Raw genomic sequence first — 23,759 nt, forward strand, 5'->3', positions numbered from 1 at the left:
ATAAACATTGAAAGTGGCGTCCTTTTTAGATGATATAAAAAAAGTAGGAAGTAACCAGGAAATGGCATTTTAGTTGCAGTACAAAAATCTGGCAATGACACGCGATGTTAGGGGAAAAATGATCGATGCACTTTCACTCAGTCTAATGTCAGGCTGGGGCAACAAATTAGGTTTTCAAGTTGATGGTCGTCCAGATTAATTATGCAATAATAAATAAATAAAGCTGGTTATATAAGAATACACCACTGAGGGATGGGAAATATTTTTAGAGAAATGCTGCAACAGTAGTTCATTCATCTGAGTGTATTTACGTACAAACAGCACATATACAGGAAACAGTATACATCATTATTTTTACAAAGGGCAATCCTGGAATCTGTAAACCGCACATATTGCAAAGTGTTTTTACCTTGAACAGCACAAAGAGTCAAGTGACTGTATTTCACGTGCTGGAGGCTAAAAGAAAGTTTGATATTTTACTGTCAGTTGAACAGCAAATATGAAAATCTAATGTGTTTTGGCAAAGATTTCTGAGCAGAGCTTGAGAGCCATAGAGCCAAGATGGCGATACAGTTCGAGACTGCAGAACAAATGTTTCTGCAGATCAGTTTCTCACTGATTTGCTGCATGTTGTTCTGATGAGTTAGTCAGAAATAACTCATGTCCGACAAGGAGAAACACTCACTGTCAGCCAGACAAATCCATGGAGGATGCAGGCTGCACCATGCTGCCAGAAAACTGGCCAGTGACACATGAATGTTACCTGAACGTTGACATCATCTGTAATGAGAAGTGAAAAATGAATGTAAAGAAATATTGAGTTTTAGAGGTTTAAATATTATGTAGATGGTAACTAAAAGAAAAGCGGAAGAAAATGTACAACACCGACAATTACTGACCTGACATCCAAGAAAAACTCAGAGGAGATTTTTCCAAAGATTCCAGGTGCCCTTTGTACATGAAGGTCCCTGGGTTTCAGCCTGGGAAACCCTGTGTATTATTCCCAGTGCTTGGCAGAGAGAATGCATTATGTTTTGAGGAATGTCACTGACTAAAGCTAACTCTTCTCCAGTTAACATGATCCCTTTTCTCCCCCTCTCTATTCTGTGTCCTCTTCATTTTTCACCTGCTTCTCATTTCCTCTGTACTGGCTCTCTCATATTTTTGACTTTGCTGCTTCCAAACAAGAACAGCTTAGTTCAAAGAGGCAGCACGTCCAGCAGATAGCTCCTCGTTTAAAAGTGAGTTTCCTTCTGTTTTTGGTAGTGTTTGGTGCTTGATTACCATAACTGACTCTTTGCTTTTCTGAATAACTTGATAATATAGTTGCATAGAAAATTCCATTGGTGTTTTTGTTTTCAATGCTACAACAAGCTGGAAACTAGTAATGTGATCCTTTGTAATGTGATTGTGAAATTAACATCTTTGTTTCCTAAACTGGGACCTAATTACTGTTAGTCATGCTAAAACCATATTTCTGATGCAGTCTGTGAACAGGAAACTCAAATGTATTCCAACTAAATTTCAGTTCCACATTTGGATGATGAAGGTGTATCTCCTATTCTGCATCCTCTGCCTAATGGCTCCTTTTGGCTACAGTCAGCTTCAAGGTCCTGCTGGTCCCAAAGGTGACAAAGGAGATCCTGGGTCGGTTGGACCACCTGGGAGACCGGGTCCACGTGGACCTCCTGGTTGGTGGATAACATTGACCATCTTTCCACCAACACTCCTTCTGAAGACTCCTAGCATCAGCTTATCATTTGTCTGAAGTGTGGCACCTGCCTTTTGGAGAAGAATGAATTTTCACTAAGAGCCACTGTGTCCTATCACATAAGAACAGATTTTTTCACCTGCTTCTCATGCTTATAATGTGATGTGCGGATGGCCATGAAACTGAGCAATTCATTGATTCATAGACGACTGCTCTGATGTATTTCGGTCAGCCTTACTTGTTAGGAAGACTAAAACCTATAACGCCTTCTAATATCTATACTTTCATGGTGACTGGAAGATAAACTCTTTGACATAACAACATCTGGGGCCACCTCAAGGCAAACCTTTCTGTCCCACTATGGACTTGAGAATAGTAATGCTCAGTCTCTGTTACTCATCCATCTAACATTTTCTTTTCCTCCTGTGCAATGAGCATTTCATCCTCCGTGGGCTGATGATGAGGCTGCGGGCTTTTAGTCACATTTGATGTCTCTTTACCTGCTATACATGTGTAAAAGGATATCCTGGACCACTTGGACCACCTGGAGCACGTGGAGCACCTGGAACACCTGGACCACCTGGAACCTATCTGTGTCAAGGTTATTTGATTTTAAATGAGAGAATATATATTTTCTTGATATAGTTGTTTTCATCAGTTTAGTAGTTCCTGCCTGTCATTTACAATATAACATTCAGCAGTAGGATGACTTTTGCAAATTTGTGTGTTTGTCTTTTCCTGCACAGGGAACTTTTCCCTAATTTTTTACATTTGGTAACATAATCTCTTTGATCCAGATCTCTTTGGCAACATTAATCAGGACCTTGAAGCCTTAAAGAGGAGCACTACTAGGTTAGAGCTGGGTAAGTAAACTATTCAAGGACTACAAGTGAGTGTTACAGGAAGTGAGTGCATGCAGATGGTGATTAATGACAACTCTTCAAAGTGCTTTAGTAGATTTCTTATTCTACTTTTTGTGTCTGCTCCCTTTTATCACGGTATTTTTAGTGTTTGTTCTTCCATGTTTGTTTGAGAAAAGAGTGATGAGCGATGATATTTTCGGTGAAATGCCGCCATCCTGGACTCCATTCATCTCATTTAAGATGATTTTTTTCAAACAGTTTCTTGAACACTGGGTTTGGAACTTGGAACAACAAAGTAAAATGTAAATCTGGTTAAGTGGACACAGACTTGTATTTCATCTATGTGAGAAGGTACAAGAGTGTGATACTTTTGCTGTCAGAAGAAGAACAATACAATACAGAACATTAAATTAATGACCCTGACAGCAAGTGTGACAAAATAATCTAAACAGATGGTCCACTTATTGGCCTTCCTGCGTTCATGTCATTGTCTTCGTTCATGAATGGTACTGGCTCAGACGTTATCGTGTGGCCTAAGTGTGTGAGCTGAGTATCTCTTAATATCAGTGTGCTGTAGGGTCCCCAAAATATTGACGGTTAAAAATCACGGAGAAGTCAAAGCTTACACCAAGCCAAAGCTAATTTTGTTAGCTGAGTCACTATTTTATTAGCTCGGTGTTGGTTTGTTTGCCTGTTGGATGGATAACAGGAAAACTACCTGCCAGATTTTCCTGAAACTTGGGAGAACGGTGTAGCATAGGCCAACGAAGTACCGGTCAGATTTTGTAGCAGATCCAAGTCACGTGGCAAATACATTCATTATTTTTCACTTTTGTTAATGTTGAGAGATTGTAGTAGATTTATAGTTAGTTATTATAGTTATTAGAGTAAATACAATGAGCTCATATCACAATCCACCTTCACGGGTACCAGTAATCCTCTGGGGCAGTGGACACAGAAAGCATTATGGAGCACTCCAAGACAGCGATTTCATGGGAGAACCGGTACAATAGTTACAACACTTTTTTCTCAGACTACATTGTAGCTATGAAAACATAAATACACACATACAACTAATTTCTGTTTGCTGCATTCAGCTGTGGTGCAGAACACATGAAAGTCAGTTAAACTGCTTTTCAGCCAAGGGGAAAAATCTGATGTTTTCAGGCATTAAAACTTTTACAACATTACAGCTGAACAAGAGACTTGACCTGCAAGCTGTTACTGGAGTTACAGTAAGTGTGTGGTTCAGTTGTGCTGGACTGTAGTGCAACTGGGTGGAAACCATGAATAATATATTTCTCATAATTCAAAAGTGTTTTGTAGAAACAGAAGTTGGTCTCTGATTTATTGAGTCAGAGTGCTCTGCTGTGTTGTAACTAACGTACATCACCAGCTGTGGTGGATACTTTCTCTTCTGCAATCCCACCACCAGGAAAACCCACCGTTATCCACAATGCTGTGAGGCTACAACACCTTCTGACATCACACAGCCAACAGATGAACTGTTTTTACTGCCAGATCAGAATGAGTTCAGTTTTAAGTTAGACTTGTTAATCAATATTACAAACACTATGTTTGTAATATTCCTAAAAACTCACACTGTCTTGCAGAGCATGCATAAACACATTATAAAATTGCATAGTATAAAATCCAAGCATAATAACAATGTCAACCGACAGTTCAGGTTCACTGGGAAACATGAGTATGGTCTCTGGTCTCTGAACTCCCAAAATACAACCCTGCTATCATGCGACTAATGTGGAACGCTGTGAAAAACCTTGTGACTGGACCTTGGGTTAAGATTATTTTGTGACACGATGTCAAATGATGCACTTTGACCTTTGAGCAGAGATTTAAAGTGCCCACTTGCTCCTTTATTCCTAACTTGCTGCACGCTATTTTACTTTTACAGCCATAAACTACGACTTTGTCCGAAAAGTTGGTCAGAAATTCTTTGTGTCCTACAAGGAGAAAGGCTCTTTCTCCAGGGCCGTGGAATCCTGCTCCCAGCGAGGCTTAGAGCTGGCTTTGCCCCAGAACGAGGAGGAGAACAGCGTACTGAGTCGGTTCTTTGATGAAGTTGACAAAACAGCCTGGATCAATGTCAACAATAAAAAAACGGAGGGGAAATTTGAGATTGATATGGAAAACAGGCCTCTGACCTTTGCAAAATGGGGAGAAGGCCAGCCAGACATATCCATGGATACAGGCTGCACCATGCTGTCAGAAAATGGCGTCTGGCGAGTGACACACGAATGTTCGCTGAATGCTTACATCATTTGTCAGCTATAGAAAGGTCTTATATCCCCTGCAAGCCTTATTGTAATGGAAGGTTTTTCAGCTACTCTATCCAGAAAAATGTTTGTCTTGGGTCAGACATGGAATATGTACCAGTGGCTGTATCTGTCTGTGTAAGTGACAGGCTTTCTGTTAAACAAACACATACGAAATCTATTTGTCAGTCGCAGAAGGTCTTGTATCTCTTGCCTTTTTCTGGTATTCCATCTTATAAAATGCTTATCTTGAGTTTTGATAAAGACAAATATTGTATAACTTGACCCTAGTTGAGGCAGAGAAAACTAGAAAATGTAAATCTACATACCTTTTCTCATTGAGAAAAGGTATGTAGACTATATTGAGCAAATTCAAAATACTGACATTGAATTTATACTCATTTTATTGTGGATTACAAAGAAACATCAAGGACCTAGATGAGAAACCATTGCTTTTAGAAATATTTGCTTTCAGATGTTACATATATATATGTACGCAAGACCCTATCAAAGACATATATAAGCGCATCATCAGCATGACATTATGACTGTTGCAGAGACATATCTCTATTTGAGAGATGTTGGGATGTTATAGACAGGATGATGTTTTCTGAGAGTTCACACCACAATAAAGCGTACAGCATTGAAACGGTTTCATTTCATTCATTTCAGTCTCCAGCTGAACTTATTTACCTTTTAGCTGGTTTGACTGCCTCTTTATCTGTTGAATAAAAAGCTTACAGGGTTATTAAAATGATTCCTGCAAAAAAAAAAAAAAGCAAAGCTGCAGAATACAAAATGCTTCACTGTCAATTTAAAGACCTCAGATCTCAAGAAGTACTTCCTGAAGATCATTGGCCAACAACGTTTTACCAGATTAGCCTCTTGAACATGACAATCCGTTAAGTGTTTAGTTTAAACTGTAACATGCATTTTTAGTATTCACTTTTCCTTTCCATTACTTCTGCTGTTTTCCATTCAGGCATGGATGGCACTGCATGAAATCTTACAGGGAGAGCAAAACATCCTGACACTGAACTGTGAAAACTTGAAAATTATCCCCAGTGGCCTGAAATCATGCATCCTCTCCAGCTCGTGATTAATACAACTTGGAGATGGAAATTTGAGTGACGTAAAATGCATTTATGTCTCAGTGAGCGAGGCTCCTCTCTCCAGTTTACATGCTCACTGATAATCAGCGGACTGTGGTTGGTAACTTCACTGCAGATGAACTGTATGATTTTCAAGTGGTGATGTCCCATTCTCCACAGACTCTGATTCAGAAAGGTTTAAACCAAAAACTGGAGACTGTTTGGCTTGATGCTCTCAATCTATGAACACATGAGGTATGGCTTCATATAAACAGACTCCATGGCAGGATTGTAACGCAACTTCAAACTGGCATAGATCAGGAAAAAAGGAATAAAATCTTTCTATAAAGATTTCATGTGTTTGAAAGGAAATTTATTTGAAAAGAAATCTGTTGTCATGAAGCTCTGTATCCTCAGACCAGAGGGAGGCTCTGGTTCTCCTCTCTGTGTCACATCCCGTAAGAACATCACCTGCTTTTCATTTCCTCTGGACTGGATCTCCCACATATCTGAACAATTTTCTCCACCGCTGTTGTTTGGAGGCTGCACATCCAGATCACTGCTCGTTTATACTGTGAGTTTTTATCTACTCGTCACTCATTGGTACTAGATTAATGTCACTGACAAGCTCTGAATAGCTTTAATACATACTTGGATAGAAAACTCCACTGTTTTTTGCTTTGAGTTTTATGACTGTTAGCGGAAACTGAAGACATAATTTGCAATAAGTGACAACTCTTATTCCAGTCTAAAGTCTACAGTCTGTGAAATTAGCAATTTTGATTTTGTGTCCTGCATTTTATCTAAATTGGCTGCAAATCTTGCTGAAAAATATTTTAGGTCGGGCTTGTAAATGGGAAAATGAACAACTGTATTTCATATAGATTTCAGTTCTGCATTCAGAAGATGAGGTTGTGTCTCCTATTCTGCTTCCTCTGCCTGATGGCTCCTATTGGCTACAGTCAGCTTCCAGGTCCTCCTGGCCCCAAAGGTGACAAAGGAGATCTTGGGCCAGCTGGACAACCTGGGAGACTGGGTCAACCTGGACTTCCAGGTTCCAGGGGTGAGAGAGGTGCAAAAGGTTGGTGTCACTGACTTAGCAACATTTCCCCCAAGAACACTTGCAGAGGCGAGTCATGAATTACATCGAGTCATGTCGCATTACGTAACATTTCATTTTTAGCAGCCGTTTTTGTCCAAAGCAAGTCACGCTAAGTACTTCTAAACTCAAAAGGACCAAATACTGGTTGTCATTAAATTTGGAAGCACAACCCTCCCAAATACACAAGCTACAGAGCTACATGACAAATGTTATTTTTCTGTTAGAAATGAGGTGGAAGTAAGTTTTAGCACAGGTTGTCAAGGTGTAGTCTGAAAAGGTGGTTTTCAGCCTGTGGGGACAGACGGATAGTAGACTCTGCCGTCCGACCTTCAATGGGGTAGTTCTTTCCACCAATGGTGAGTCGTCAGAGTAGTGAATGTTCAAGCAGGAGTGTAGGCTTTCTCCCATGTCACCCCGGTTTTACAAACACTCCAAGACCCGCGTACAACATCTGAGTGTCAACTTTGTGCACAACATATCTGAAAAAATAAAGGAAGGATTGCAGTGCCAAGCAAAATACCCCTTTTATTTACAGCTCAGCCTTTGATGGAACGCCACATATAGGGCTGATACTTGCATAGAGGACGTGTAATGTGTGGATTGCTGTGTAACTGAGTGAGTGCTTTAATGCTTCATAGAGGATAGGTCAGCGTGTTTTTCCTACTGTAAGCTTCAGGCTGAAAAATTAGGATGGCTGACATCCACATCAATATTTTCATGCTCACCAGAGGATAAATCCCAACATGACTTTTGCACTGGTGCCATCCTCAGGCCAAACTTTAAAATATAATTTAAAATATCGATTAATAAATTAATTTTCCATTTCAAATCTTTTTGGTGTAGCTTTGGTTAATTAGTCTCATTTCTTTTGCACTTCGGGGAAAACAGGATACCGTGGACTACGTGGACTACCTGGACAACCCGGAACAGTTGTAATGTGTGGACGAGGTGATTATTTTCTTAAATGTATATACTATATATATGTAGTACAGAATTGTTTTCATCATTTCAGTAATTATGTCACTTATTAAAAGTTACAATGTTTTTATCGTACAAGGAAATTTGACACTAGTTGTTTGAGATGCGGCTGACATACACAAAGCAGTGGGTGAACAGAAAAGATGAACAACTTCATTGCATTCAGCTCTGTAACAATGCTACATCTGTTTATAATGTTTGTCAAGCCACAGGTGTTGGTCCAACTCTAATATTTTAAGCCTTGCGATTTTTATAAAACAGCAGGATTTAACCTTAAGACTTCCAACTTGAACTGAACTCACTCTGCTCAATCCAGATCCCTTTGGTCCTATTGGCCGGGATATTGACACCTTACAGAGGAGCATTGCTAAGCTGGACCTGGGTAAGTATCGTATTTAAGGACTACAGGGGAATTTAAAGGAAGTGAGTGCATGCATGTGGATGGTTATTCTTTACCACCCTTCAAGAGACAGTGCTTTCTCAGAGTCCTTAAACACAACTTATTGTGCATATTGACTTTGTACCTCTGAAATATCTCCATCACATATTCTTCTGTGCACATAGGATACTCTGTGAAACTACTTGTCAGCAAATATTTCAAACAGGTGTTCTTGAATGTCATATTTGGAACTTAAAAACAGAGTAAAATATAGCTATAGTATGGTTAAACGGACACAGAGCTGTATTTCACCTTGGTGGGGGGTAAGAGTGTCTGATATTACACGTCAATGCCAGGATAATACAGTTTAGAGTTTATGGGTATAAGATGTGTTTTGTGCTGACTTGTCCCTTATTTGCTACATTTGCTACAATGTTTTATTTCTTCAGCTATAAATTATGACTTTGTCCGAAGAGGTGGTCAGAAGTACTTTGTGTCCTCCAAGGAGAGAGGCTCTTTCTCCAGGGCCGTGGAGTTCTGCTCCCAGCGAGGCTTAGAGTTGGCTTTGCCCCAGAATGAGGAGGAGAACAGCCTACTGACTCAGGTGTTCGGTGGAGTATACAAAACGGCCTGGATCAATGTCAGCAACAAAAAAGCGGAGGGGAATTTTGAGACCGATATGAAAAACCAACCTCTGACCTTCACCAAATGGGGAGAAGGGCAACCCGACAAATCCATTGAGGATGCAGGCTGCACCATGCTGTCAGAAAACGGAGTCTGGCGAGTGACACGCGAATGCTTCCTGAATGCTTACATCGTTTGTCAGCTGTAGAAAGGTTTTGAATCCCAGGTTAGAGCAATTTCTCTGAGAAATACTGGTGGTCAGATGTTTAAATGAGTATTGCTTTAAGAGAACATTTGGATGTACTCATACACATGACTCACATCATATTAACTTTTGACTAAGTGAAAAGCAACTTTCTTAATCAGGACAATCATCTTTATTTTTATGTCATCATATCACATCATTTTAAACGTCACTATAACCGATCTCACAGCACAGCTGATGTCTGTAACCTGTATTTTTGTTCAATTTGTCTCTTCACCCTTTCACAAAAACAGTTTGCTGTTTTCTATCTTAATATCTGTTACAAAAAGCAGCATTGTATCAGCACTGCAGCATGGCATTATAACTGTTCCACAGACATACTGAAAATAACTGGATAAAAATAATTCTACAAAAATGGAGTATTCTGAGAGTGTATATCATAATAAAGTGATACAGCAGTGAGGAGGGCTCATTTCATTCATTCCATTATTCAAGGTCAAAATAAACTCATCTATATTGTAGTAGGTTTAGCTTGGTAAACTGATTATCCACATGTTAACAGATACAAAAGAGACAGAAAATTGAAAACAATATGAGTAACATCTTAACTAATTACTAACCAATAATATGCTGATATGTGGATTTGAAGCTGGAATTTTGGACATTACTGAACAAAAAGAAAAAAGAAAAAGATTTAAGCCATTGATTACCTGTCAATGGACTGACGGATTAATCCACTAATCATTTCACTGTAAACAACTATTAGATGTAGGGAGTACATTTAAATGTTTGATTGAAAGTTTATTTCAAATGCAAGAAAAGAAAGAAAGAAAAAAAAAACGTGTGTCAATAATTGACAAAGACAAAAACAAAGATCTTTCTTAACACACTGGAAAAGGAGTGGGAAGAAGTAAACACTTATTAATCCTACCCTCTTTCGTTAAATCTTACTCTTTGAAACTAAACTACCTGACAAACCCTTCATTCATTAATACACATAGTAAGGAGTTACAATCACTTATGCCACAATCCATAGTACAAAATGCAAATTAAGATAGCAAGCAAGCTGGCTAGCTTGCTAACAAGCTACCAATCAAAGATCAAAACACATCATCCTCGTACAGCTGGAGTACCATCTGTTTATACTTTTTTTTTTTTGAGCTGGTTTATGTTTGGACATTAATTTAACTCCACATTCAAGCCGTTTCACAGCCTTACTCCACAAATTGATATAGTAAAACCTCTCATAGTTGTGAATTACATTACAATGTTTGAATATTCCCTGGCAGTTTGTCATTGTTGGCCTTGTGCATTATTTGTGCAGTGTGGTACAGTACAATATCAGTAAATCTCAATATTTTGGACTGTAGAAATAGTGAATGTGTATAGTACAAATATCCAACCTTGTGAATGATGCGTACTGCTCTTTTCTGCAGAACAGTTAATGGGTATAATGAGCTTTTGTAATTGTTGCCCCAGACTTCCACACAGTAGGTAAGATATGGTAAAACAAGTGAACAGTAAAGAATGAGGAGGGAATTGTGATCAAGAAATGGTTTTGCTTTATTTATTAATGAAATGCTTCTTGATAACTTAGTTTGTAGATGTTTAATATGTGGTTTCCAATTAATTTGATGAGGAATTTTATTTCAGAAACTCTTTCAATACCCAACCCATCAATTGAAATGTGTACCCGCGTATCTGGTCTACAATTTCCAAACAACATGAAATTGGTATTGGTCAAATTTAAAAGCAATTTATTATAATCAAACCATAATTTTCATTTAATCATTTCATCATTAAGTCATCCTGCAGTTGCCTTAAATCATTTCCTGAACAGAAAATATTTGTGTCATCAGCAAAAAGGACTAGTTTCAGTATCTTAGAAACTTTACACACATGATTAATGTATAAAATAAACAATTCTGGACCAAACACTGACCCCTGGGGGACACCACAAGCAATGTCCAAACATGAGGAACAGCATTCCCCCAACTTCACAAACCGACGCCTCGTATTAAATAACTTTTCACCCCGTCTACCACCACTCCCCTGATGCCATACCTTTCCAGTTCATGAATTAATATATCATGATTAATAGTGTCAAATGCGTTTTTTTTTAATCAATAAATAATCCCATTGCATATTGTTTATTATCTATAGCATTTGTGATTTCCTCTATTGATTCTCTTAATGTCAGTGTTGTTGATCTGTTTGAACGAAAACCATATTGACTTTCAGCGAGCAGTTGGTGCTTTCTAAAAAAATATCTAACCTTTTATTGAAGACTCAACATGTCTTATTTTACACCAATTGTCTGTTTCCATTAACAAAATTGCACTCCTGAACGTAGAGGCAAAACACTTAAAACCAATCAGATTGAAAACAGGGACATTTGTGCCTCTTGTGTCTATAATAATGATGTAAATGGAAAACAATGGCAAAAATACCTCACTCTACAGTATCTTTTTTACAGATAATGTTTTCATTTCTTTTTTTAGCCCTCAAAAATAGCAATTACAAAATACTCAAAAGCAATTGAATGCCTATTTCAAATACAATTAGCTGAAATACTGCCTATTTCTAACGTGAACCTTGTGTGGGCTGAGGGGGGCACGCTAGTGAAATATTTCTGAAAGTTGGAAAAAAAACAAAAATAGTGCAAAGAAAAATGAATATTGAATGATTTTGCTTGGGTTGGATCTTTACACAATATGTAACAATAACCTTTTCAAGTTTCTGGAATCAAGTTAAGTTGCCCTTGATTTACTTTGCAAGTTTTAAATCACTTAACACTCAGGGCTGCAGCACTTTCCACATGCTTGTATTGATTAACATTAGATACTTCTATCATTTCATCTGTTAGTGTCTGTGCATGTCATGCGTTTATGTCAGTGGTTCTCACCTGGTCTGGCTTCGGGACCCACCATCACCCCTTAATGACAAGCCATGACACGAATAGATGGCACTCGGCTGCATAAAAAATAAAAGCACAGGTTTTTTTCCCTTAACATTTGACCCGTGACCCACTTTTACGTTGCAACCCACCAGTTGAGAATCACTGCTTTATGGAAAAAAAAAAAAAAAAATCAGCCATTAAGATCACTGTGAATTGCTGACGCTGAGGACAGTCAGATATATTTTTAGACTTCTGTAAGCGGCCAGCAGAGGGAATTGTTGTTCCACATTTCTAAAACGTACCCTGCCAATGCTCATTTAAAAAGTTCTATCTTAAAATTACTCACTGACATGGGGGGTGTCTATAATTTTTGGAAGTGAGGGCCATAAAGGGGCCACATTTTACACAGAGGGGCCAAGCATATGTAAAACATCCATGCAGATTTCCATAATCAGTAAGGTGCATATTTCACCAGTACTATACATCTATCCCCCAAAATATCTATATGTATATCCAAATCTGAAGTTCAGCCATCTCTATGCAGATTTAAGGTTTCTGTACCTCTACTTTGGCTATATATCTTTACATTGAGGCCAGTTACTATATCTATCACTTCAAACTGTGTGTAATATGGAGATGTAAATAACCCACTGAAGTGGAATTACTCAAAATAACAACTGAGAAACACTGTTTTAGTATTAAATATGAAAAGGTAAAAATGTATTAAATCGAAAATAGGTCGAAAGAAATGCAAAATTAAAGCAATAACTTAACTTATTAGGAAAATCCCAAATAGACCAGTTGTATTTTTTTTTCCACTTCTGAGTTGCATACTCTTAATTATTAGTAAAGCCACCATATGCTTTTAAAGTGCTTTACACCCTTGACATATCAGCCACCTTAATATTACTCAATATTGAAACTGTGCATGAAAGGCAATTTAAACCACAATTACACTCAAATTACTCTGATGTAAAGCAAATGTGCATTAAAAGCACTTCAAACATCATCGAATCCAATATTCAACGATAATAATACACATACAATATTTGCGGGCCCACACCTTAATAAAAATAAAAATGCCAGCAACAATACTTTTAATCAACCCCCATTGCAGGCCTGATAGTTGATGGCGCGCGCTTAGCCACCGATGTCTGCAGCCGAATGCGGCCGTGAAGTAGGTTACTCACCCTCCAATGTCCGTTTCACCTCTGGGCGTAAGTCTCCGAGCAGCGGCTCCTCATGCTTTTAACAAAAGACCTGGCTCCCGTGAAGAAAACTGCACCTCAGCAATTAACAGCAGTCCTGGCTCTCGTGAAGAAAACGGCTCCTCACCACGGTCCCCGGAAACATGAAGAAAAGTCAGTCTCTCATCGCCAGAGATGCAACTGAACCACACCTGATCACCCACTGCGCCACCTGGATTCATCGCGTCTGGTCGCTGATCTCCTCTCGACTGCTGGCTAACGGCTAGCACTACGGTTAATCCAGTTCAAAGTCCGAAAGCGCGTAGCTGATGGAAGCCTAGTAGGTTAGCCTCCAGGTTAATGACTTCCTAGTCTATATATCTATGTCCCAGGCTGCCTCGTGCTAGCTCGATGTTAGCTCGGCTGTTAGCTTGACGTTAGCCGAATGCTCTACATAACTCCCACAATCGTAATATACTTCATTAAACTCATAAAAGTAGCGACAGTGACTTTGTGTACCAATTCACTTCACTGTAACTCTTATTAAAGTTCAGAGACACACTGTCGAGCTGAATATCTGCTCGTTGGCTCCGTCCTCACTCCAACAGCCAGCCATGCTGCGACAGAACTAAACAACTTCTGGTCTCACACACCCTTGACCTCATTCTGACGCTGTTGTCCCGCCCCTAACCAATCAGAAACCAAGGAACTTGGTGTTGCCTCTTGACTGACAAATTAGAAGTAGACTCAAACAAACATCTGTAAGATGCAAACTAGCAAGTTAGGTTTTAACACCGCTCAACATTACAAACATTAAACAAACGCATTGTGATGCATTCATGTCAGTAGTAAATCAACACCATGAAGCAAATAGACGTTTAACTACATTTTATTGGTGGTTGGTGTTAATTGCACCTCCTATTGTGATTGTGTCTTCAGTTGGTTTACATCAGTCGATACACAAGAATCTTAGCATTCTAACAGTGTACAATATGAGTATAAATAGCATAGCATTTGTGTCAATAAACAGGAAGAAAAATGAATATCAAGAAATGATCCTAATGCCTGCAGGTGGGCTGTTGGAGCAGTTTTAACTGACTAGTGATGGAATTTTTCCCATTATTACCTTCGTTCCCACATGACATAATGCATCACCATAGTTACAAGAAGATATCTGAGGTGCCATTGTTAGTGAAGTTGACTCAACAGGACAGTTGCACTTCAGAAGCCAGTCAGATGTCAGCTGAGGCCAGTGCCCCCTGTGGTCCCGCCCCCTGGATTTCCCCATGCTGTGAAGCTAAAAGAGCAGGTTTGTTTCCATATTTTGCCAGATTCAAACCCCACGCTGTTTGTAAGGATATGCGTAATGTTTTTTGTCCCCTTTCACAAGGCATTAAACATCTCTTTTCAGCAGGGGGGGATGCTCAGTGGCTATCAACAGCAGACTGTGGTTGCACATGGAAACTCCAGTGTGAGTAACTGAATGAATCTCAAGGACTTAAAATATAACAGTGAACCAATCGTTCCCTGTAGAAAAAAGACCAAAATAAAGCAAATTGTAACCTTATTGTTTTACACTAAGCCCTCCGAATTTAAAATTAAATTTATAGAGACTGAGACTAGGGCTGCCAGTAACAGTTTCATTATCTGCTGACTATTTTTGATGAATCGATCAGAGAATACTGAAAAATGCCTATCATTAGCAGTCCAAAGTCCACAGATATTCTATTTACTACCACATATAATAACGAGAAGCAGCAAATCATCATATTTGAGAGCTGGGCTGGAACCAGAGAATGTTTGGCTATTTTGCTTGAAAAAGGACTGAAATCGTTAAAAAAAAATCCTCTGTTGACCGACTCAGCTATAGCTTAAATAAAAAAAATTAGGGTCAGGATGGATTATTTCAGGTGAGAACTTTTATTTGTGGTCTCATAACTAAGAAAGGTCTGCACACTGTTGGTCTCCAAACAAATGATTCCATCTTTATTTTTTGTCTTGCACCTGAATGTTTCGGTCTGGATGTGTGCACACTTGGTCCCTCTTCTGAAGTCTTGTAACTGTGGGTAACCTTCAAGGAACGGTCATATATTTGACAAATGTATTGTAAAATCTGCACTTTTTGCACCCACTCAGTTTGCTAAGAGAGCACACAGACTCGGTCTTCAAGGCCACTGGCAGACAGCATTTCAGATTAACTCCTCCTCAACACCTTCAAGGCTTTTGAACAGCACTATCTTCTGCTATACCAACCAACTCAACCACCTGACCCACACCACGAGGACTCCTGACAGTTGAGGTGATGCATACTTCGGTAGAAGAGATTTTGCTCTGCTCCCATGGATCTAGTTGTCGTCTCTCATACAGCTTTCTGTCTCTGTATCTCTATTTCAGTCTCTCTCAGGCCTGACCACATAATGACAGACCTGCTGTATATTAAAGGACCCTGCCCATGCGTCCTCTCCCTGTCACCTCCCTCCTCATTGGCCTTTATAAGCCTCTCACAAAGGGGGAGCACTACTTTCCAAAGAGGGACTGTGCACAGACATCTGGAAGGCTAGCTAGCTCTGGGATCTCCTGTCTAATCGCTGACCATGGACAACCATTCATACAACTTCCCCTCAGACTGCACCCCACTCACCAACTGTAAGTCTGCCCGTAAGCCAGCGGGATCCACTGTGGTGAACATGGGCAACAGTGGCAAGAATCCTCCCCGGGACTACCTTGTCTGGTCGCTGTGCAACACCTTGTATGTTAACTTCTGCTGCCTGGGGTTCATGGCTCTCATCTACTCCATCAAGGTGAGCTCTTTTTTAATTAATAATATTATTATTATTACTTTTGTGGCACTCTTTATTTGTAAGTTTGAGTTTGGACCATTTTTATGAAACATGCAACATGTAAAATTAACTCAGGTGTCAAATGGAAGACGATGGGATGAGGCTGCTCTGTTTACTGTATTTTATGTTTTACAGCAGAATCAAACAACAGAGGGCCAAGTCATTTTTTAAAAGTCTTTTTAAATCCATTTTATTGAGTAATGTCGTAAATGATTATTGTATTTGGGCACACCAAAGGTAGAAACACTGAAGAATAATTGGTGAATGCCTCCCTGATAATTCAGAGCCTTCAGTAATGCATGTAGGCAGAAATAGACAAAATGTGGGCTGAGCTGGTAAGGAAAGCTTTAAAACAATGGGCATGTTGTGGTAAATGTCACATGTACAAATGAAGGGTAGATGAATTTATTGGAATAGAATTCCTAAAAGAATAAGAAGAACTTGGTTATTACTTCTCTGTGAAAGTAAATTGAAAATCTGGCCTGGTGGAGTGTCGGAGTGTCGGACTTGTGCAGCAGGTAGGAGTGATGCCATGAAAACAAGGGTGGATGCATTGTGTGCTCCACCATGTAAATCCTCTGTTACCCAGGTCAGATAACGCAGTAGAAAGTTGGTGTGTCTTTTACCACAGGAATGAAGCTGTGGAGAAACAGGAACATAAACCAAAACAAAAAGTTTTCTTACTCAAAGACGACTCAGAGATCGTTGAAAATGCGTTGTGCAAATTTGGACTGTGCAAATGGTGACTACCTGAACAAAATGAATTTTGGAAAAACTCTCCACGAAGGGGTGTGTGTGCCCTTTAGTTAGTCGTTTTTAGAAATCTTTCATCTGTCTTCATAGGGTGCAGCTCTGAATCACAGGCAGAACACTGGCTCAGCACTCAAATTAAAGACAGTGACTGGCTGCTTGTCTGAGGAGTTAAAAATGGCGTAATTGGCATCTTTCTAATGGGCAAGTACTCATGGGAAATTAGAGAGTGCTAGGGAAAGACTCAGGCTGGCGCGTTCCAAAATATACGGATACGCTTAGAAGCAGCTCAAGGATTTCATATCACTCCGCCCTTGCACAACCTTGAATCTGCGCTCTCTGTGGAAAAACTGGGAATTATGGGACATGCTGCCATGAATTGGTTGTCAACAAAAACATGACTGAAGATTATAAAATGCCTTTGTTTGCCCTCCTCCTCTCATTACTTACAGTACACATGGGTGTAAACACCAAGCATTTTAGTTCTTTATGTACATAAATTAAATATTTAGGTAGGCCAACCAGTAGAGATAAAGCTTTAATGTCTTCAGTCGTGATACTGTTTCTTCAATTCTATATTAGTTAATACTGACTTCATGTATGATTGTATGTGATAAAATGAGAGTGTTTGTATGCATCTGTGTAGGCCAGGGACCAGAAGACTCAGGGCAACCTGCAGCTGGCCCAGGAATGTTCAGACAAGGCCAAGTGGTACAACATCTTGGCAGCTGGCTGGAACCTGCTGATTCCCCTTCTGGCCGTCGTCCTGCTCGTCCTCCTGCTCGTCCACCTGGGCTCGTCCCAGGGCTCCTTCGACTTCTTCGGGGAGGACGGCTTCCAAAACTTCATGAAACTGTTCAGCTGGTAGATGGAAGAAAAGGGAGAGAAACGAAAAATCCCCCAAAACAGATCGGTCTTAAAGTCAACCCATTCACACTAACTGGGAGAGGGTATTTGATTGGAGATGAGGGCTGGCATAGTAGCTCCTTCGAATTTTAGCCTGTATAAGCCAAGCGATAAAGGCATAAGCTCTCCTTTTCTGCATGGAAATCAGGTCCTGTGCTGGGCATCCTAAAATGTGCCCAGCTCTAAAATAATCATAATTGGTGAGCAAGAAAAGAAGCCTTGGTTTGTGTATTACATGAATGTCCTTTGGGATGCACCAATACTAATGCTGGTATCAGGTATTCAGCTGAAACAGGGCATTCAAACAGTGTCTGAGAGTTACACACAAACAGCAGTGGATAAAACATAATACTTTTGGACTAGGGAGCTGAAGTTAATGGTGAAAGTTTCTGTTGGTCAGTAAAAGCAACACACTTGTGGGCAAATATATATTGTGAAAATCGTGAATACTGTGGAACATTAGTATCGGTGCATCCCTTATTCTAATGTCAGTATTAGAGGGAGTTCAGCTGACACCTGCCGGTCTCCCAGTCACGGTCAGCCCAGATGTGAAGTTGATCAAAGACTGAGCAGCCTAAAAAATAGAAAAGATCAAACAGAGTTTAGAAAGACTAGCAGCTGAGTCCAGACTGAGAGATTGAGCAAACCGCTACTCGGGGTCGTTTTTGTTGTTATTTATTGTATTTATGTGGAATGGAAGTTTTGATGACAGCTGAAATCATCTCTTGTCAGGATAGAAAGAGCAGAGGGGACAGAGGACTGTGGAGCCAAAGTCTGAATGTCACGATGATGACAAGCCACTTGACAAAAGACAATCAACATTCACCTCCCATTGAGAGTCACTTATTTGTCTTCTTTCAACAGTTTTTTTTTCTACATTTTATTACTGTTATAACATCTATTTTTGTCATTATTCATGTATTTTAATTAGTATTTTGTTAAGTATTTTAATTTTACATCATCTTATTGCTGATCTCTTGTGAGTGAGCTAAATAAACCAGATACTGGTAACTCGGTATTACATTGAAGAACAAATCAGCCTTCATTTTCTCCCTCACATAATACCTTTACTTACCAATTTTCGGGTCTTTTTCAAATTCTCTCTTAGCTAAAGAACACAGAGATGAAGAGAGGTTCATTCTTACATCTTTTACGGCTCCTCTGCTGCACTTGCACCCAGTTTTAAAGTGCTAATTTTGGGCATTGTAGGTTTGATTCTGGGCTGGGTCTGAGGGAACGGGCAAGGCATGTTTTTTTTTTCATCCCAGCTGTGAGCCTGCTGCTCTACCAACTATATACAGAACATCCCGTTTTAGGAGACGGTGTAAGTGTGCCCTCAATAAGTAAGGCAGGGCCGCCCAAACAGACCACTACAGAGGAGGCAGCAGCAATGTGGAGGCCTGCAGCGTGACGAGAAGGTTAGTTTCCACTCAGTCTGAGGAGTTGTTGCAGACCAAAGGGGACATGTTCTTGCTCTTTTACATTAGCCTTTTGCTGGTTGGATGGTGTCCCAGGAACTCTCTGGCTTGAGCCAATGTATGGATATGATAAACATTTGCTGCACTGCTGGTCCCACCTTTAGGATCATCATCACAGATGTATGTTGTGCTTTAAAACCATATAATTATATTTTAGAATACAATTAAAACCCCAAAGTTCAGGTTTCCAAGGACACATTTGCTAAATCCCATGGAAATATGTATAAAATAATGAACCAGACAAAACAAGTTTTTCATTTGATGGGATGCTACAATGTACAGAATTGCTTGTGTCTTTATTCAATTAAGGAATGGAACAAGTAAATATATATATATAACATTTAATGATAAATATATGTTTATAAGAAGGACCTTCCCTGCCAATAGTGTTGTGGTGTGCCAACATTGCTTTGCCTTTTTAGTCCTTTTAGTTACCATGTACAGACCATAAAGAAATAAGATTTAAGTATTTGATCTGCAAGCAAAATCAGCTTTGACTGACACAGCTAGTGAGACAGGTGGTGGGCAGGTGAATTAGGAAAGATGTGATAGAGAAAGAATCGAGTTTGTACTGTAACTTAATGTCACTTCTCTTGTCTAAGCTTGTTTGTACACGATGTTTGAAATACACCCACTGAGATGCGCTTGAGCAAAACAGAGGCTATATCTGAATGTCCTACAGGAAACCCTCAAAGGCTCCATGTGTCCTCCTGCTCCCTGTCCCTTGTCTTTGATGACTTGGGTGTCCTGCTCCTCCAGACCTCCCACCCTCTGGACTCCCATCATATTAGCAGCCTCTCCTTTGCTTGCAACTTTATTTATACGCACCCAAATCACAGCCTCTAGCTTCCAACTTTCTATTTTGCTCCTGCGGTCAGAGAGAAATGCTTACAGATGTCTGAGCCGTGGAGAATTACAGGCCAGCAGCTGGCCCTGCAGAGGGAGTGGGGCACTAACTTCTCGCTGCTCTTTCTGGGAGCTGTTTGCTGCAGCTGATGCCTGGGGAAGCAGGAGGAAGACATCTGGGAAGGACACTTGTTTGAGTCAGGTTCAACAAACCTAAACTTTATCATGAAAAGGAGGTTTTATTTGGTTCACTTTTGGGCAAACTCAAAGCAAATATAATGCAGCATGCTCTTCCTCTAGCATGTGATCTTGTGTCTAAATCCAATTAACCTCCAACCCTAAAGCAACCTGCACTCGTATAATGTCTTTTCTACATCTTTACAACTCACACTTGGCTCTCATTAGTATAAATGGACTTAATACTCATTTTAATGCTTTTTGTGCAACTAAACCAGTGAAAAGCAAATTTCTGACCCAAGTTTGAAATGTTTAGAAAATGACAACCAATGCTTTGATGACCAGCTTCTTGCCACAACTAAAGGTAGCTGCTATTGTATAAATTACATCTAATGTGAGCTTGGTATCGCATTTATGCCTGTCATCTATCTTTTAAGTCTACAGCCCAAGAAAAGCCTACAGTCCCCTAGAGGCTGCAAACTGTATTGCACCCTGCAGTACAGCATTAACGGCACATACTGCTGCTCTTACCAGACATGCCTGGTAGATCAAGATGCTATTAATTTGGCGCAGAGCTGACATTGCACACAAGATGGCGCAGTGGTGCAAGAGGACAGCTCATGGAGTATCAAAAACGGCAAGGGTTCATCCTACGTGTCAGATTGTGACATTTTCTATGAAAGAAGTAAATGTTAACCTAAATGTGGCACTGAAGCAAAGGTCATGAGGTCATCAAAAAAAAAAAAAAAAAGCATTTATAATCAGGGATGGAAAGAAGATCCACAACAAAGTTCATGGGAAGCTTTTTAGAATAACCATGCATGGCACACATGCATGAACATACAGGCATTCGTACACACACACACACACACACACACACACACACGCACACACACACACACACACAGGCCTACTCAAACATGCCTGTGTACCCAGAGGAGTACATATACACAGAAACACAGATATTTTAATCCTTCCTGATGCATTAATTATAACAAACTTTGAGCGTCTCCACCTTAGTTCTACAAGGCTAATCATCTTCTGTCTTAACAGTCTGGTTACACAGAACTCCTCAAGCAGAAATTGGAAATTTAAAGCTGCATTTTCGTGTCTAAACTAGTCCTGCATGATCCGCAGGGACTATCAGTTTCCAGCAAAAGGGTGTGCGGTAAAGTTAGCTAAACCGGTTTCCACGGCCTTTGTTGTCATACTATTGTCCCTTTTTCAAGGGCACCTTAAAGCCATATTAAGGCATTGTTGTCTGGAAAGTGTTTTCAAAGCATTGAATGCAGAGTTAAAGCAGGTTACAGTGCAAACTGTTTTATAACCAGTTAAAGTATAAACTGCAGAGAAAATAAGACATGTCATTACTTTCTCATAAATTACAGAGCAGCAAACATGAAAGTCAAGCATGAAGTCAGTTCATTCTCATCACAAGTAGCTTTATAGTAGCCTAGCACATATACAGTATAGCAGCTTTGGTGCCAAATGTGAGCTTGCACAAGACTCCCAAAATCTGGGATTGATTATGTTTGTACTACAGCGTTCCTATCATGTGGACAGAATGTCCGTGTAGCAGTGGTTACGTACTGTGTGCATCTGTACATCTCACCTCTTATTCAGTTGCCACACTTCCAAATCCAGTGAGGTCCTGACCCCTTGTGGCCTGCTGAACACAAGAGATTTGAAGTACACAAGAGAGTCCCTGGCTTACTCAATCCAATCGTTTAACTGGAAACCAGCCACAACAGGCTAAATAGGACAATGTAAATAATGATAATGATGATAATAATAGTGTCACAAAGACTTGAGAAAGGTATGTCTAATAATTAGTTCACCTCATTTAGTATGTTCAAGAAAAATAAGTTACACCTAAAATATGATGCAATTCAGTACATCATCCAAATGAATGCTGTGTCAGTAACAACTGAAAATATATGACAATATATAACAATAGAAAATCTATATCATTTACAGGACTTTGCATTGGGCTGCATTCAGTGTAAAGAGGCTTTTATTTTTAGTGTCACTCTTTGTTTTGTTGTTGTTTGTGGACTCCATGAAAACAGAGATGAGGAACACTGCTGTGATGCAAGAATGTCTCAAAAAAAAAAAAAAACCCTCTCATTTTCATTAATGACAGTCACATAGAGGCTGCAGAAGTTTATTGATATATATATTTTGGAAAAAAATGAAGATATGCTTATCAAACTTTGTGAGAGAGCAGACTGATGCCTAAAAATACAAATGGACTGATGTGGGTGCAGCAGTCATTTTGTATCTGCATCACATTTTAAAGAGTATCATCCTTGTAAGGGCCATCTATAATACAAATGAATGCATGCAAAAATCAGAAGCATCATCATGATTGTGGCAAATACACATCATCTGCTACGTCTCAGAGACAATGAAAAGAGGAAAAATGTTCTGATCAGATGTTAAAAGCATAACCAAGTGCCACGGGGGCTTCTCTGTAGAGCTGTTCCATATGTTAGGTTACATAACTGTCCCATATTATTACTGCAAATATGTGCCTATGCATGTGTGCCTGGGCCTGTGCAAGAGAAAGAAATTGATTCAAGGTCATGAATTGTAAAGACATCAAGTGCAGTCTGCAGCAGTGATGGCAAGTAACACAGTACATTTACATAAATACTGAACTTCAGCACAATTTTGAGAGGCTTGTGCTTTGAGTATTTCCATCTTGTGTTACTTTATACTTCTATTCATCCACATCTCAGAGGGAAATGCTGAATTTTTTTCTCCTCTTCATATATAACATCAATTGCAAATTACTTTACTACAGATTCAGATTAATAATGCAAAACATAATCAACATATGCATTATCTATATATTATGTCTTGGAGGTTAAGATAAAACTATATTGACCTCCAGGGGAAATTCACAAGCTGCACAGCTGGATATGAAGTCACTAAAACTAACTCCACCTTTAACAGCTGCAACATTAAAGTGATGAACACTTTAATACATAAATAACTAGATATAATAATATAATATACAGTACATTATTCTGAAATTATTATGCTCATTCCGCATAATGGGCACATGTTTTGATGCTAATACTTCTGTACTTTTACTTCAGTAAAATCTTTAATGCTAAAAATGGAGTATTTCCAGAGTGGAGTATTGCTGCTTTTACTTAAGTATTTCTTCCACCACACCACCCTTTGTCCATCTCTGCCCCCTTCACCATCCTGTGGAATGTAGCCGAGTAGCAAAATTCAGAAAACAAAGTTAGGAAATAACATAACAGAAGTAAAATTACCGGTTGTAACCAAAAAGAAAACCTAAAAACAAAAGCGTAATCAACTGGAATGACCGTTGGTGTTCAGTTTCGAGCCTGATTCAGCCGTCTGCTTCGTGTTTTCTCTGCTCCCTCCTACTGACATTTTGCAACACTAAAGCATTCACTTGGCTCGATAGGG

At 39.5% G+C, this 23,759-nt stretch overlaps 3 protein-coding genes across 3 annotated transcripts; all 3 read left to right on the plus strand.

Annotated features, from left to right (window-relative positions):
* Positions 1–1,543: 1,543 nt before the first annotated feature.
* Positions 1,544–4,869, plus strand: LOC143322588 (mannose-binding protein C-like). The gene is made up of 4 exons (XM_076733871.1): positions 1,544–1,691; positions 2,232–2,312; positions 2,509–2,574; positions 4,490–4,869. The coding sequence occupies exons 1-4, from the start codon at positions 1,544–1,546 to the stop codon at positions 4,867–4,869; spliced, it is 675 nt and encodes a 224-aa protein (XP_076589986.1).
* Positions 4,870–6,847: 1,978 nt separating this feature from the next.
* LOC143322575 (phospholipase A2 inhibitor anMIP-like) lies at positions 6,848–9,232 on the plus strand. The gene is made up of 6 exons (XM_076733854.1): positions 6,848–7,026; positions 7,440–7,460; positions 7,625–7,629; positions 7,932–7,991; positions 8,338–8,403; positions 8,850–9,232. The coding sequence occupies exons 1-6, from the start codon at positions 6,848–6,850 to the stop codon at positions 9,230–9,232; spliced, it is 714 nt and encodes a 237-aa protein (XP_076589969.1).
* A 6,677-nt stretch (positions 9,233–15,909) lies between these two features.
* LOC143321636 (interferon-induced transmembrane protein 5-like) lies at positions 15,910–17,824 on the plus strand. Its single transcript, XM_076732089.1, has 2 exons — positions 15,910–16,116; positions 17,552–17,824. The coding sequence occupies exons 1-2, from the start codon at positions 15,910–15,912 to the stop codon at positions 17,771–17,773; spliced, it is 429 nt and encodes a 142-aa protein (XP_076588204.1). The 3' UTR covers positions 17,774–17,824.
* The last annotated feature ends 5,935 nt before the right edge of the window (positions 17,825–23,759 follow it).

The sequence above is a fragment of the Chaetodon auriga genome, chromosome 6 (genome assembly GCF_051107435.1).
Source record: "Chaetodon auriga isolate fChaAug3 chromosome 6, fChaAug3.hap1, whole genome shotgun sequence".
NCBI lineage: Eukaryota > Metazoa > Chordata > Actinopteri > Chaetodontiformes > Chaetodontidae > Chaetodon > Chaetodon auriga.

What these genes read in the sequence shown, in the direction of transcription:
- LOC143322588 (XM_076733871.1), top strand. Translation starts at nt 1,544, where the DNA reads ATGAAGGTGTATCTCCTATTCTGCATCCTCTGCCTAATGGCTCCTTTT. An exon ending in GGGTCCACGTGGACCTCCTG is followed by an intron (nt 1,692 to 2,231) that starts GTTGGTGGATAA and finishes CATGTGTAAAAG; the next exon opens with GATATCCTGGACCACTTGGA. An exon ending in TGGAACCTATCTGTGTCAAG is followed by an intron (nt 2,313 to 2,508) that starts GTTATTTGATTT and finishes TCTTTGATCCAG; the next exon opens with ATCTCTTTGGCAACATTAAT.
- LOC143322575 (XM_076733854.1), top strand. Translation starts at nt 6,848, where the DNA reads ATGAGGTTGTGTCTCCTATTCTGCTTCCTCTGCCTGATGGCTCCTATT. An exon ending in AGTTGTAATGTGTGGACGAG is followed by an intron (nt 7,992 to 8,337) that starts GTGATTATTTTC and finishes TGCTCAATCCAG; the next exon opens with ATCCCTTTGGTCCTATTGGC. An exon ending in CATTGCTAAGCTGGACCTGG is followed by an intron (nt 8,404 to 8,849) that starts GTAAGTATCGTA and finishes TTATTTCTTCAG; the next exon opens with CTATAAATTATGACTTTGTC.
- LOC143321636 (XM_076732089.1), top strand. Translation starts at nt 15,910, where the DNA reads ATGGACAACCATTCATACAACTTCCCCTCAGACTGCACCCCACTCACC. An exon ending in CTCTCATCTACTCCATCAAG is followed by an intron (nt 16,117 to 17,551) that starts GTGAGCTCTTTT and finishes GCATCTGTGTAG; the next exon opens with GCCAGGGACCAGAAGACTCA.